This window comes from Tyto alba, unplaced genomic scaffold (genome assembly GCF_018691265.1).
Source record: "Tyto alba isolate M040663 unplaced genomic scaffold, T.alba_DEE_v4.0 Super-Scaffold_20, whole genome shotgun sequence".
Taxonomy (NCBI): Eukaryota; Metazoa; Chordata; class Aves; order Strigiformes; family Tytonidae; genus Tyto; species Tyto alba.
In genome coordinates, this window is record NW_024881283.1 from 8102974 (window position 1) to 8116403 (window position 13430).

Genomic DNA, 13430 nt, shown 5'->3' on the forward strand with positions numbered 1-13430 from the left:
GCATTATTTTTGTACTGTGAACCTCCACTTCAGCTCTCTCCCTCCTCCCCTCTCTCTCTCTCCCACACGCACACGTTTTTTGCTGCCTTGGGGGATTTGAGCAGTGCAGGGCTCTGAAAAACAGACTCCTACCTCCTTCCCGCAAGCTTAGGGAAAGCGAGATGCTCTCTAGATGCCAGGCTGCAGGTCAAAGTTTCCAGCATTATGGAATGAGACAAGAAAAGAGCAATTCATCCTAGCGTCATAAAACCTAAAGTTGGGCTTGGGTCAGCTTGTTTTACAGGGTAGGTCTCAAACGCCCTGGCAGTGCCCTGAGCTGGCGCTTGAAGACTCTCCGAGGCTGTGGGAGCGTGGCAGGGGACCGAGCTCCCGGCGGGACCTCTGCGGCACAGCGCCGGGGTGCCGAACCCATCCCGACGCCTCAGAGCGCGGTGCCACCGCTGCCGTCCCGGCCCTCGGCCGTGGCCACTGATTAATCCCAGGCGAGGGCCCTTTGAGCGGCGTCCTCAAACAGCACCGCGCTTCGAATAAGCTGGTTTCCATCTGAATCATAAGTCTCCAAAAGTGCCTGCGCCGCGCAGAGCCGGGCAGACATGTGTGTGCGTGTGGGGCTGGATGTTGATTTTTCCCTGAAACAACTCAAGGCTTTATCAGTCCCATCTCTTTCCCACGGTTTTCTGTTGCCAGTGAGGTCACTGGTCCCTTTAAACTGGGGCTGAGGCCAATGTGCAGCGGGTGGAAGGGGGGCCGTGGGCAGAAGGGGGGGACATGAGACGGTTCACACAGACTGTTCCTTTTACAGGAAGACTTGGGATTTCGACCAGCGAGCGGGAGGAGGCGGAGGGGGGGCCCTGGGAACCTGGGAGCGCCGGCGCGGCCGCGTAATCCGTCACTCCCGGGAGATGTCTCATTAACCCATTAACCGGGGAGGTTGGGGACGTGCTGGGAGGAGAGCGAGGGAAAAGCCGGGGGTGTGAAAGGCAGAGTGCGGGCAGGGGAGGAGCCGGGCGAGGCAGGCACGCACTGGGGCCAGCTCCTCCGCGCAGCCCGGGCAGCGACAAGCACTTCCCCGAGGCCGGCGGGGAAGGACGGCGGGGATCTCCGGGGCCACGCGTGGGGCAGCCGCGTCGAGCCCACCGGCCTCTTCCCCCAGCGCCCCGCGGCCGCCCCGGTGCCGCCTGCGAGGATGAAGCGGTTGTGCGAGGAGAGCTCGTCCGACACGGAGTCAGACGGCACCATCGACGTGGGTCGGGAGGAGGAGTACAGGTGAGCTCCCACGCTGGGGGGGACGGGGTCCGTCCCTCGGCCAAGGCGGGTTTGGGGGTTTTTGGGCAGCTGGGCGTCCTGCGGGGGTCCCCGGCACCGGGCGCGGCTCTCGCTCTGCCCCGGCGCTTGCAGCAGCTCCCGGGTGCGGGGCTTGCCGGGGCAGAGCACCGGGCTCCGCCACCGACTCGCCGGGAGTCGCCTGGCACCTTCGCTTAACCCCTTCGGGCTGGGCTGGTCCTGCCTTGGGCGAGGACGGGAGGCGGGGAGCGGGGGGGGCAGGCTGGATCACCCCAATGGGCAAGTGTGCTGGGCGTTGGGACTGACCCAGCCAGGAAACCCAAGTCGTAGTACAAGTGTTAGGAGCTGATTGCATTCAAGAAAATGCCTCACGAAAGCCAGCGCAATTGCCTTCTCCTGCCAGGTGGGGAGGAGGGCAGCTCTGATCTGCGTTAGCGGGAGCCCGCTTGCTCGCAGGTCTCTGCACCCCGAGATGGGGCAGTCCCCCCGAGAGCAAAGGCACCCGGCAGCTGCCTGGATGCCGCTGCAGCCCCGGCCATCCAAGGGGCTCCCGGGGAACATGGAAGAAACGAGGAGGTTTTGCGTGAGAAACGCTTCAGCTCTGCTAGATGCATTTGTAATGCACCAGCTGGGGCTTTGATCTTTATTAAAGAGCGAGCCCGCGCACTCCGGGCAGCGAAGGCTGCCCTGCTTTCAGTATCTCACTTCGCAGGCTCCATCCCATCGCTGCTGAGCTGCAGGGTCAGCTCTGGAGCTTTGCTGCTTGGTGAAACAGTGAGGGAACAGCGAGGACGGGACCTCTGCGTGGTTCCCCAGGGCTTCGCTGCGCTCCCCTGGGTTTCGGCGCTGCTGGCACAGGGCATCCCCCGCCGCCGCTCGCAGCCGGGGGTCCCATGCTGTGTTGGCCCTTGGCGGGTGCGCCTGGGCTCTGGGCGTGCAGACGGCGCTGGGGATGAAGGAAGGGCTCTGTTAGTTGTTCTCATCCAAAAATCATCAGCTTTTGAACTCTTGTTTCAGTAGCCAAGCATCCCCCTCCCTCTGCATCCAGCGAGGCCCCAGATGAGTTCATTCCCTTTTCCTGCTTGGTATCCCGAGCGAAGTTGCCCTGGCTGGTGCCAAGCTCCCGTCTCGTGGGACTGAGTTCATGAGTTTTCTTCTCACTGATACGGTCACAGCAGTCGGGCATGTCCGACACGTAATGTCCCGCACAAATTCACTGACCACCTTATGCACTTTCCAAGTGCATCAGTATTTAAACTGCCTTCCTCCTGCACATGAAATATATCCCACCTCTTCAACATCAGTGCAGCACACTGAGTCTATAGTACCCTGATGGATGAAATAGAGGAATTGTCATAATACTTTATTTCAGTGAACAGTAACGATGAATTTTTGATCTCTCTCTGGTGCTGCTAATATGTTTGTCTTCTCAAGCCAGTCGTAGAACCAGGCAGATCTGGTGGTATTTGTATACTTGTGTATTGTTGCTCATGGCACGCACACACATGGCCAAAAGAGCTGTTCCTGCCGTGGTGAGCTCACACCCCAAGGAAGGTGGTCCTGCACGGGACGCTGGCGGATCGGGCAAAAGGAAACTCTTCCAGGTGGGGCGCGGGGTGGAGCGCTTAGGGCAGAGGGAGGCAGTCGGGCTGTCTGGCCGGGGTTCCCAGCCCATTACCCACTGGTCGAGTGGTTTGGGCAAACCAGTTCCCCTGTAGAGCGGGGATGAGTCACGCCGGGTGTGAAGCTTGGTTCAGTGCGTGCAGCAAGTTTAGACTGTGGGGTCACTGCAGAAGTGCAAGACACAGCTTGGTTTTGGGGTGATTTGGTTTTTTTTTTTTTTTTTTCTTTTTGTTTTGAATAAACAGCCAAAGTTATGCTGTAAATCATAAAATTGAGCAAAGAGCAACGCAGAAATTTTAATCATCAGAGAATATAGTTACGGTATCTTTTATGTGGTTCAAATCTGTCAAATATATTTTTTTAATGTATTTTGCAGTAAGCTAGGTCTTTATATCCACATCTGGAACTGTAGCTCGCAAACAGCAACACGCTCAGACAGCTCGGCAAAGAGAGTTTCAAAATTCACTGTTACAGACTCCTTGAGTGTGTACTCCACATTCCTGCGCTGCCAGGCGAATTCAGTACCGGCCCCCTGCACGTGTAACACCCCGGCGTCCACGCAGAGCCCCTTTTCACATCATACGTGCTCATCATATGTGCATTTATGTATACTGGCAACGCGTGTTTGTACTTGCGAAGCCAGGCAGCACCTATGCCCAAAGAAAGCCCACCCAGCAGACATTCAAATAGGGTACTTGTATGGAGATGAGTGGAGCAGTCAGTAGAAGAATGTGTTATTTTGTCTGATTGTGTAAAACCACTTCTGAAAGCACCTCACTTGGGCCTAACAAAATGTATTTTTAATGGGCTGAGTTTGGTCTAGTTTTTGGCTTGCTGTGCAGACAGCACTGTCTCTGCAGAAACATCTTTAATAGACTGCTATTAAAATGCTTCATCAAACTGAAAAATATTTTGATTTGACGGGGTGAACCCAAATGCCCCTTTCCAGATTTGTATGTCTTACGCGGTCGCCGAGTCCCTCCGGAGCGCTGGGCTGGCCCGGGTTGCAGACGGCCGTCTCGCCTGCGTGTTAACATCGCTGCACCGAGTTTCGTAAGGCGCAGAAACAGCCCCGAGCTAATCCCGCTTTCTGGAGGGAGAAACCCTGCTTGGGGAAGGTGGAAGGTGGCTCAGCCAGCCTCCCCCCGAGCCGAGGGGTTTTGCTCCGAGGAGTTTCCCACGGCCGGTTATCCATCGTTATGGAGACTTCAGCTCCGTGGGGACCTAAGGGTTGAACTTTGCCTCCCCGTGCGTGTCTAGGGCTGACCTTTGGTGTCTTTAGCCTCACTCCTGCCCACCAGGCACAGGATGGTTTGTGGGGCCCTTCTCCTTAGCTGGTCCCCCCCGTATCCCTCATCCCTCAAGCAGAGCTGGTCCCCAGGGCTGCCGGCCAGCAGGCAGGGTCCCCGCTCCGTCACCTCTTGCCGGGCGTTCCCCCTGCCCAGGTCCTGGCCCCTCTCTGGTTTCGGGGTGTCCGTGCATTCAGAATATAGCAGCCCACCCCAAAAATTGTGGTTTGTGAAGCGACTCTGCAGGAAGCCCTCAGAAACCACATCAACGCTGCCGTTAGCCTCACCCTGAGGAGCAGCCAGCCCTTTGCTGCCGCCCTGGGTGGGAGCTCAGATACGTGCTCGTGCTCCCGCAGCTCCGAGATGCAAAGCCCTGCAGACGGGGCAGGCTCAGACACGAGAGCCGGAAGGTTTGCACATGGAGGGAAAAAAAAAAAAAAAAAAAAGACCACGACTCCCGAGCTCAGATCACTGCTTTTCCAGCCCCATGGAGATGCCAGCATGGGCTGAGATTGAAGACGTGTGCCTGGTAGCGGATGGACAGTTTGGTGCAGAAATCTGTCCCAGGCTGGTGGGAGACTTTTGGAGGGGAGAGAGTGGGATTCGAGTCTCCGCTTGGCTCCCCATCCCCAATTCCTGAGCTCTGTGTTGTGGGTAGAAATGAGATGGGAACCACAGAAGACATTATTCAGAGAGGGGAAACTGCAGATGGCAAACGTGTGTAAAGCATATGTGCAGTGGAGGTTTCTCCCCAGCTAGCACAAGAAATGATTCCCTCTTCTTCCTTTCCAGCCACGTTTCCAGGTCTGTGTCTCCCACTACGACATCTCAGATACAAGCCAGAAAGAAGAGGAGAGGGGTGAGTCTCATTTCCCTGGACTGGGGTGGCTTTGCTGTGTCTCCCCGGGGGTCAGGCTGGTCCCGGCTGTGTGCCAGGTCTCCCCGTCACCCCCCTGTGCGTGGTGGGGTGCTGTTGGCACGTCCCTACTGTGGAGACACAGTGCAAAATCGACTTTACACTGTTCCCTGCTCCATCTCCTGCAGAACTCTCCCTACAGCCAAGTGGATATTTTTTGCAGAGGTTTGGCCTCAAATGTGGCAGAAAGGGGTGGGGACAGGGGTGGAGGAGAGCGATTTCACCTGGGGTTATCACACCAGTCAGTTAATGTTTCTTTGCTCAGCTTCTGCACCCAAAACATTTATTTATATGGCCCTGTTCAAAGCGCCTCTCTCAACCTGCCATAGCTGTTAATGAGGGCTTTAAACCCGTGAGCTCTGGTCGTAAATGACCGTGGTTTCTCCTCTCCACTTGGAAATCTCCCACAGATCATTGAGAAGCGGCGCCGTGACCGTATCAACAGCAGCCTCTCTGAACTGCGGCGCCTCGTGCCCACCGCCTTCGAGAAGCAGGTGTGTGTGTCCCTGATACCCACCCATCCTCCTGCGCGGGCTGCGTTGCGGCAGCGTTAAGGGTAGAGCCCTCAGAATGAGAAAGTCTGGAGCAATGCTATGTCTTTCTTATCATCATCACTTCAGGGAGTAAGTAGGTGGTGAAACTGGGTGGTAAAACAATATTGACAAATATTCAGGAGCCCTGGGGAGGATAAATTCAATCCAGAAAGTGTTTTGCAGATATGAAGATGCACAGAAACGGGGATTTTCACTTTTCATCAGGGGATCTTGGGAAGGAGCTCCATTTTCTATTCACTTGATGTAAAAACCAGAGCCAGTGCCCTGGATGGATGTCTCGCTCCAATCTGAGCACTCCTGGGCCTCGGGAAAGTTTTGGGGAGGAGTTCATTGGGCAAAACCCAGCTCCTGAGAGGCATAAAGCCATAGACCATAAAATGATGAATCATTCGTTTTTTCTTGCTCCCAATACACAGGGGTCTTCCAAGCTGGAGAAGGCAGAAATTCTACAGATGACAGTAGATCACTTAAAAATGCTTCATGCCACTGGAGGAACGGGTAAGAACTGCTCTTATAAGCATATGGGTGAGGTGAAGATGGAAATCTGGAAGGAAAATTCCCCATTGGCCTCAGCAGCAAGTATCTTGGTGCTGGTGTGCCTTGCTGACACCAGCCAGCACCAAAACGAACGCTGCTCTGCCTGCTTCCCAAGGGAAATATTTTTTAAGGGAGGGCAGATGGATCTTTCCCGCCCTGTTGTTTCTCATATGGGTCAGCATCCCATGCATCCCATTTGTCAGATTGGGGTATGTGGGATGGCAAGTCCCACAGACCCGCAGGGATGGCACCACTGTCACTGTCACACACCCTGCTAAAAGCTGCCCAGCCAGAGACGTGCTTAGTCCTGCTCAGAAATGGAGCCTGCTTCCAGAAAAACAGTATTAAACTCTTTACCTCCTCCCTGGGATACATTTCCTGCAGAGGCTGAATTCTGCATGGGGACTCTGCAAATAAACAAGGCTTTTTTCCCTTTCTGTTCTTTTTTTTTGTGTCTCTTGGTTGTTATAAGAAGAGAGAGGGAGCCCTGTGCAAAATTCAACAAAGGTCTTATTTGTACTGAGACCTCAGTACAGACCCTCTGTCCTGTTCCAGTTAACAGGATGGAGATTACGGCTCCAGTAAAGAAGCCTCTGGCTTGCTTACCACCCATTTTTGGCTTGCTGGGGACATTGCTGGCATCCAGGCTTTGGTTCAGAGCTGTAACTTGGTCTGGAACATTTGTTTAGATATTCAGTTTGACTGCACTGCAACAAAGGGCTGTATTGTCACGAGAGACCCTGTCAAGCAAAGTGGTCCAGCGCTTCACTGTGCTGTGACATTCTCTGCTTTATTGCTTATCGTCTCATGAAGCTGCAAGTAGGGAGCAGAAGCCTAAAAATCAGCCGTCGCTTGCATTTTATCTTGTTGATGTCTGTGGCTTTGAGCTTTCTTGGCCCAGCAATTTTGGTTCTGCCACTGCCCTGTGTCCTTCAGCTGGACATCTGTTTAAATGAGGTACAAAGATTGGGACCCAGGCAGCGGAAAAATGTGCTAAACTGTGCACTGAGGAGACACAGTGTCCCACGGTTCTGCAAGACCAGGGATGGCCCGTTTGCAGAGAGGGACCCCCTGCCCACCTAGTCCACAGTAATGTCTCCAGCAGCGATAACTGGTAGAGTCCAATAGGAAAAATTTCTTCCTTCCTGAGCACAGTTAATGAAACCTCTTACTTGTCTCACATGCTGGAGTAAGAGGCTTCATGACCCTGGCAGTTTTATCCCGATGAGATAACCGCAGATGCTATTCTCATGCACGCAAACGTCCAGTCCTTTCGGACACCCACTTGGCTATCTGCTTCAGTAATATCACACAGCAGCAAAGTGCCTCAAGTGAAATACACTGCGCATTAGAGAGGGTAGTGAAATCAAAGCACATTCCTGAGCTCTGCATGGACTTACCGTCACACGTGTTCTCTCCCTACAGGCTTCTTAGATGCTCGAGCTCTGGCTGTGGATTACAGGAGTATCGGCTTCCGCGAATGTCTCACTGAAGTTGTCAGGTACCTGGGCATCCTCGAGGGCCAAAATGCCGCCGACCCCATCCGGCTGCGACTCCTCTCCCACCTGAATAATTATGTGGCAGAAATGGAGCCTTCGCCAGTGGCCACTTCCCTCCTGCCCATCCAGACGTGGCCGTGGTCCTTCCTCCACAGCGCTGCTGGCCCCGTGCAAATCCCCAGGAGGGAGGCTGCTCCCGCTCCAGTTGTTTTGACTGCATCTTCCCTGGCTTACCCAAGCCCGGCTGTGAGGCCAGCCCCACTTCGCCGTGTCCCCAGCGACATGCTGCCGTCCCGCCGAAGCTTCCTGGCCAGTAGGATGGCCTCTTCCAGCCGGAGGGCCCGAGGCGCAGGCTCGTCCGCGGCCGTAGCAGCCGTGCCCAGGATGCCGTCGCCAGCGGGCGTATTGAGAGAGGGCTCGTCCAAGAGCAGCCAAATCGCGACGTTCCTCTTCTCACCAGCTTCCACCGGCATCCCTGTTCCACCAGCTTACACGGTGCCTCCTGCCTTGGGCGCTGCTGCGCAGGGACCCGGGATCAGGGTTGGGACATCCAGGATCTGCCGCTCCTGGGCAACTGAAATAGGGGCTTTCTGACCCTCCCTTCCCCTTCGGAAACAGGAATTCTTCAGCACCCATTGCCCACAGACCTAAGAACAAACTCAGCTGAAAAGGCATCTTTCCTGCTTTGCAGAAGCCAAGGATCCATAAAGAAAATTCTCTTTACTCTTCCCTCCCTCCTCGCACGCCTTCCTTGCTTCACCATCACATGGCCTCTCCCTCGTGACACCTGCAAACGTAAATCACATCCAATTTGATGCACTTGTCTGCACGTGGCTATACTCCAGACCCTTCCAGCTATGAGGGAGGAGGCACACGCAGATCCCAACCCTGTTCCTCCTCCAGCAAACCCCTCTGCAGAGCCCAGCTTCGCTCTCCTTTGGAAAACAGCCAGCCTTGAAATACTGTCTTATTTCCTTGGGGACTCAAAGCTGCCAGACAGAGACTTGCTCATGCTGATTCCCTGCGATGTGTCCCCCAGCTGCAGCACCTAATTTTGGTGTGGTAGGACTGACGCAGCTCACCCCCCTCCCCAGCACTGCTGGCACCCTACGAGGCAGGCTAGAGCTCCCCCAAGCTCCCTTAGTGAACTGCCTGCCTGCTAATCCCCGTGCTTTCCTTGCCGCATTACCAGCTTTTCCCACTTATGTGCCCTTAAGGTGGAGTGAGGCAACAGTTTAACAGAGCTCGTTCCCACAGCCGAGCTGAAATAGCGCCGTGTCTGCAGGGCCTGTGCTGGGTCCCTGCACAAACCCTGCAGGAGCAGCTGGCCAGGCCGCCTGGGCGGAGGGAGGCTCCCGCAGCCCTTTCTCCGCACCGAGGTGCGAAGAGGCGAGACAGAGGATTTCAAAGGGACGTCTGTCACGGAGGGGAAGACTCTGATGGCCAAAGTGAGAAGAGAAGGCCTTTCCCTCTGCCAGTCTCCCCGCTGGAGCCATCTCTCCTCTATCCCCTGCTGAACAGCCATGACTGCAAAGGTGGGGAATGGGTCGGACCAGCCTGCATTTGAAGTGCCTCCGTCGTTCTCTCAGCCCTGCGTCACTCACCCTCTCTTCCCACAATGTCTCTGTTTTCTTTCTTCAGCACCATGTTTTGGTCTTGCATTGCTCATCCCTCTCCCTGGGCTGGGACTAAAACCCACTGAGGTTTCACTGCAGACCTTGACAAGCTCTGGGTCTGCACTTGTCCTCATTCCCAAGAGCTTTTTCTGCCTTGGCCTGCATGCCCCTAGATAACTGACACAGCAGATATGCCTCTGCTCCTCCAGCTGTCCTCCCCTCCTCTCTTCTTTGGGCAGAAAGGAACAGAAACTTGAAGCTCTCAAGCCACCCTGCTCCTGTGACATGTCCCTAACTCCCAGGGTGGCCAGAGCAGGGTCCCCCAGTGCTCCCCTTCATCTGAACAGCCCCTGCTCCCTGCATCTGTGCCTTGACTTGCTGGGATACACGTGCAGAATAGCCTGGACCCAGTTGCATGCCCACCCCAAGACGTCTCGCCCACCTCTACAGCACTGTGACACGAAAAGAGAGAAAAGTGTGGAAAGGTCAGTGGAAAGAAAGGTAAAAAAGAGGGGGAAGATCTCTTTTGAACGGGAGAGGCTCTCCCCATGCCTCAGGTCAAACGCGCAGCCGGTTAGACTGTGTGGATGAGCTGGTGTTTTTGCGTTCCGACAGATTGTATCTGCCATGTGCATGTCAATGTATGTATCTGCTATTGTTTTGAAAGTGAGTCCCTCACCATTGTTTTGATGAAAGTCACCACACTTAACACACAGAAATGCCTCCGCTACTTCTCCTCACCCTTGTCCTAAAGTGCCAGAATCAGCCAGGAACAACATATTCCCTTTTAATAAAGTCAGAGTTGGTTCTCGCAGACTCTGGTTGTTCCTGCAGCTGGTTGGCGTGCTAGAGCTCACAGCAAGTAGCCCGGCCTCACTTTAGACCGTGCAGAGCTGTTAGATTCACGAGCTGTGACATCCAGCAAAGGTGTCAAATAAAGTCTTTCAAACCCCCGTCCTGGTTGTGAAATGTAGTGTTGATGTGAATCTATTCTGCTAATCCAGCCTGTCTGGGTGACTCCTAGGTTTGTGCCAGGTGAGCTTTTGTTCCTGAAAAGCTTCAAAAAAGGTAAGATGTAGGTTGTAAGGTAACATCCCTGCTGGGTGTTTTGTAGCTCCTGCTCTTGGTAACTCTGGTACCATGACTTTTTACTTTGCAAACCACTATGTGAGCCAAAATCAGCTGGATAGTCATCAACACTTGCCCTGAGATTGGCAATAATCTGTGGTTTGAGAACAAATCATTTCATTTAGCTACCAGCATCCACAAAAATGTCAGGGAACAAATCAGGTCCAGCAGAGCCTTGCAGCCAGACGCCGAGGGCTCGCTTCGGTCTCCTGACCCTTTGTAAGCAGGACCAGAATAACCCCTGCTGCATCTTGGTGTTGGAAAAGACTTTGGCTTAAACAAAGAGCCACAGCTGAGAGTTTGTGTCTGTTTTGAGGAAAGGACCAGTAAATGATCCTTCTTGTGAAAGATGCTGGGAGAATTTTCTGGGGAATGGTGGGAATTTGACTTCCTTTCCCATAACTCTTTCTTACTCCAAAACGCCTTTCAAAACCGCCCATAAATCCCTGTCTTAAGTGCTGTGTTGGGAATTGCTGGAAGGGAGCAACTGCAGCTGTGATGGAGTAACGCAGCATCCGTCTGGAAGCGGAGAGAAACTTCAAGAGCAATAATAGGGCTATTGATGACGGGTCGTCCCACTGGTGCCTCGGCTGCCCTGACCTGGCTGGAGGCAGCGATGGGAGCTCAGGGCTCTGGTGTGGCCTCGGCCAGAGAGAGGAACCAAATTACCCTCCATGGGAGGCAGGCATACAAACCAGCCCCGCGGGCTACAGTGGTAAAACAAAACAGAGACAGTGAACAAAAAAAACCCCACCACTTCCTGATCTCTCCAGATCAAACGGGAGCAGGAGCGGGTGGGAGGGCATCGGTTCAGGCCCGTGGGGTTTTCTCCCCACAGCAACATGGTGATTAGAGCGGTAGCCCGGGACTGGAGCTTCATTTTTTTTCCCAGGGTTTTCTTTATCCTAAATGTCTCCACTAACACATCCTGGCAACTTTTGATCTGCCCTGTAGGGGAAATCCCCGAACTCTCCGCGCACTCTCTTCATCCTTGTTCTTCAGGCAAAAAAACATAATGAAGAGGCCTATGGGAACGCGTGGGCTGCGTTCAGCACAGTCCGGCTGGGGTTGCTCGGTGACATGTGACGGTGTTAAATACCTCTCCAGCTTCCACAGCGGTGAGGCTGGAGCAAAACAAGGTCCTGATGAACAAGCCTTCGCCTGCTACTTGGAGAGGCTACTTCCAGGCTGTGGGAGATTTGCTATGCAGCAGGTGCTCTACCAGGGAGCGAGTCCTACTCTCCCAAATTCCCATGCATGAAAAATGTTGCTTGTCTCAGTTCTGCTACTGCCTGCCCTGGGTGAAATGCTCTCTGTCCTGCTCTTCTGTGTCTTCCTGCTTGCGGTGCAATCCTGGCCTGCCCTCTGCTGGTAAAATCCCAAAGCTAAGGAGGAGAAATCTTAAACCAGGGGCAGCGTTTGGTTGAAAACTTGCCATTCGTGTTGAAAAATGGATGATCTTTCATGATGACCATCAGCGACTGAGATACCACTCAGACACACGGTAGCAGAGCAGCTCGGGAGGCCTCTGGGTGATGGTTCTCACACCAGCATCACTGATGAGGATGGCCTGGTGTGATGAAGACATTAAAAGATGTAACCTCTGCTCCAGGCACTGCTGAAGGTCTTGGGAGGGCAAACTGGGAGGATCTCAGGCACCGCTGGTCACCAGGAGCAGCTGTACTCATCTGTTGAGGGTAACCAAGAGTAGAGAGGTCCGTGGGGCAGTTTTGGGCCCCCGTGGGCAAAGGGTACCCTCAGCCCATCAGTTTGTGTTGGTAGTGAAAAGGACCAAGGAGGACACAGGACTGTAGCTGTCTGCATGGTGTCCCCTGGGAGGGGACACAAATGTCAATAAATATGTTTCAAATAAAAGCCATTCTCTGTGTAGCCGCAGCGGCTGCTGGCAGCCAAAGGGCGTTTTATGTGGAAACATGTTCTTCAAGCTCTGCTGTGTTTTGACTTTAGCTGTCAGAGCGGGAGCCACTCCGAACTCCTTCCACAGCAAGACTCTTGTCTCTTGGGTGGTTTCCCAACTGAGGAGATGCTGGGCTGCAGAGGACCGAGCCGTGAAACAGCAGCAGGCTCCGGGTATGATCCCATCAGTGTGTACCAGTGCTGCCTCCCAGCACCGCTGGCTGTTGGGAAGAAGATGATGAGCTCAGGAGGAGGATAATTTGTGTCTTTAGAAAATAACCCGGACTGAAAATATTGCAAAATATTACATTTTACTTTGCTATTGTTACCTTTAATTTTGTTATTCTTGATCATTCAACTGTAGTGAAGGGATAGGCATCATATCCCATTTTTATGATAACACTGTATCCCACTTTTAAAGCAAATTAAAGGCAGTGTAATGTAGAATCGAAAAGTCACATCAGATCTGCTACTAGCCTCTGTAAGCTATCTTAGTCCCCCTTAACAGGACATCCATGGTGCCTGAAGGTCAATGATGAATCACTGAATCCCACACTGCTGTGTCCTCACGCTCTGCTGAAGATGCTGGAAACAGATAATTACGGGTGTCCCCCGGAGCTGAATCTCGTGAGAGTGAAGCTGTGGGCCAGTGGAGGGGGGTGAATCCCTCTCTTGTTTCAGCGGCTTTCTTCTTCAGTTAGAGTTGTTCAACCCTTACCCTGGGAAGAGGGAGTGACAGCTCGCTTCCACAGGGAGATGTTGAAGACCCTTGGTCCTGCTCCAGGGTGGCCCATGATGTGAGCTGGCACAGCGCCGGGGCTGTCACAGGAACTTGCACTTATTTGAGGAAAAATTATGCTCTGAAGAGGACGAGGCTGTGGGAACAGCTCCAGCTACGGCTGCTCCTCATCTCACCATCAGTGACATCTCCAAAACCGTAGTTTGGAGCAGCAAGAAAAATTGTCCCAGAGGAATTATTAACTTTCCTGGTGCATTCCTCTGCTCGTCCTGCTCCTTGCCCTGGTCCTAGCCCCATGGCCCCGCTCTTGCAAGAAGGTTCCCCTGGG

General features: G+C 53.8%; 1 protein-coding gene across 1 annotated transcript; it reads left to right on the forward strand.

The window, feature by feature from the left end:
* The first annotated feature begins 883 nt into the window (after nucleotides 1–883).
* HEYL (hes related family bHLH transcription factor with YRPW motif like) lies at nucleotides 884–10275 on the forward strand. The gene is made up of 5 exons (XM_033003252.2): nucleotides 884–1266; nucleotides 4989–5055; nucleotides 5523–5606; nucleotides 6083–6164; nucleotides 7629–10275. The coding sequence occupies exons 1-5, from the start codon at nucleotides 1187–1189 to the stop codon at nucleotides 8294–8296; spliced, it is 981 nt and encodes a 326-aa protein (XP_032859143.1). The 5' UTR covers nucleotides 884–1186; the 3' UTR covers nucleotides 8297–10275.
* Nucleotides 10276–13430: the final 3155 nt, after the last annotated feature.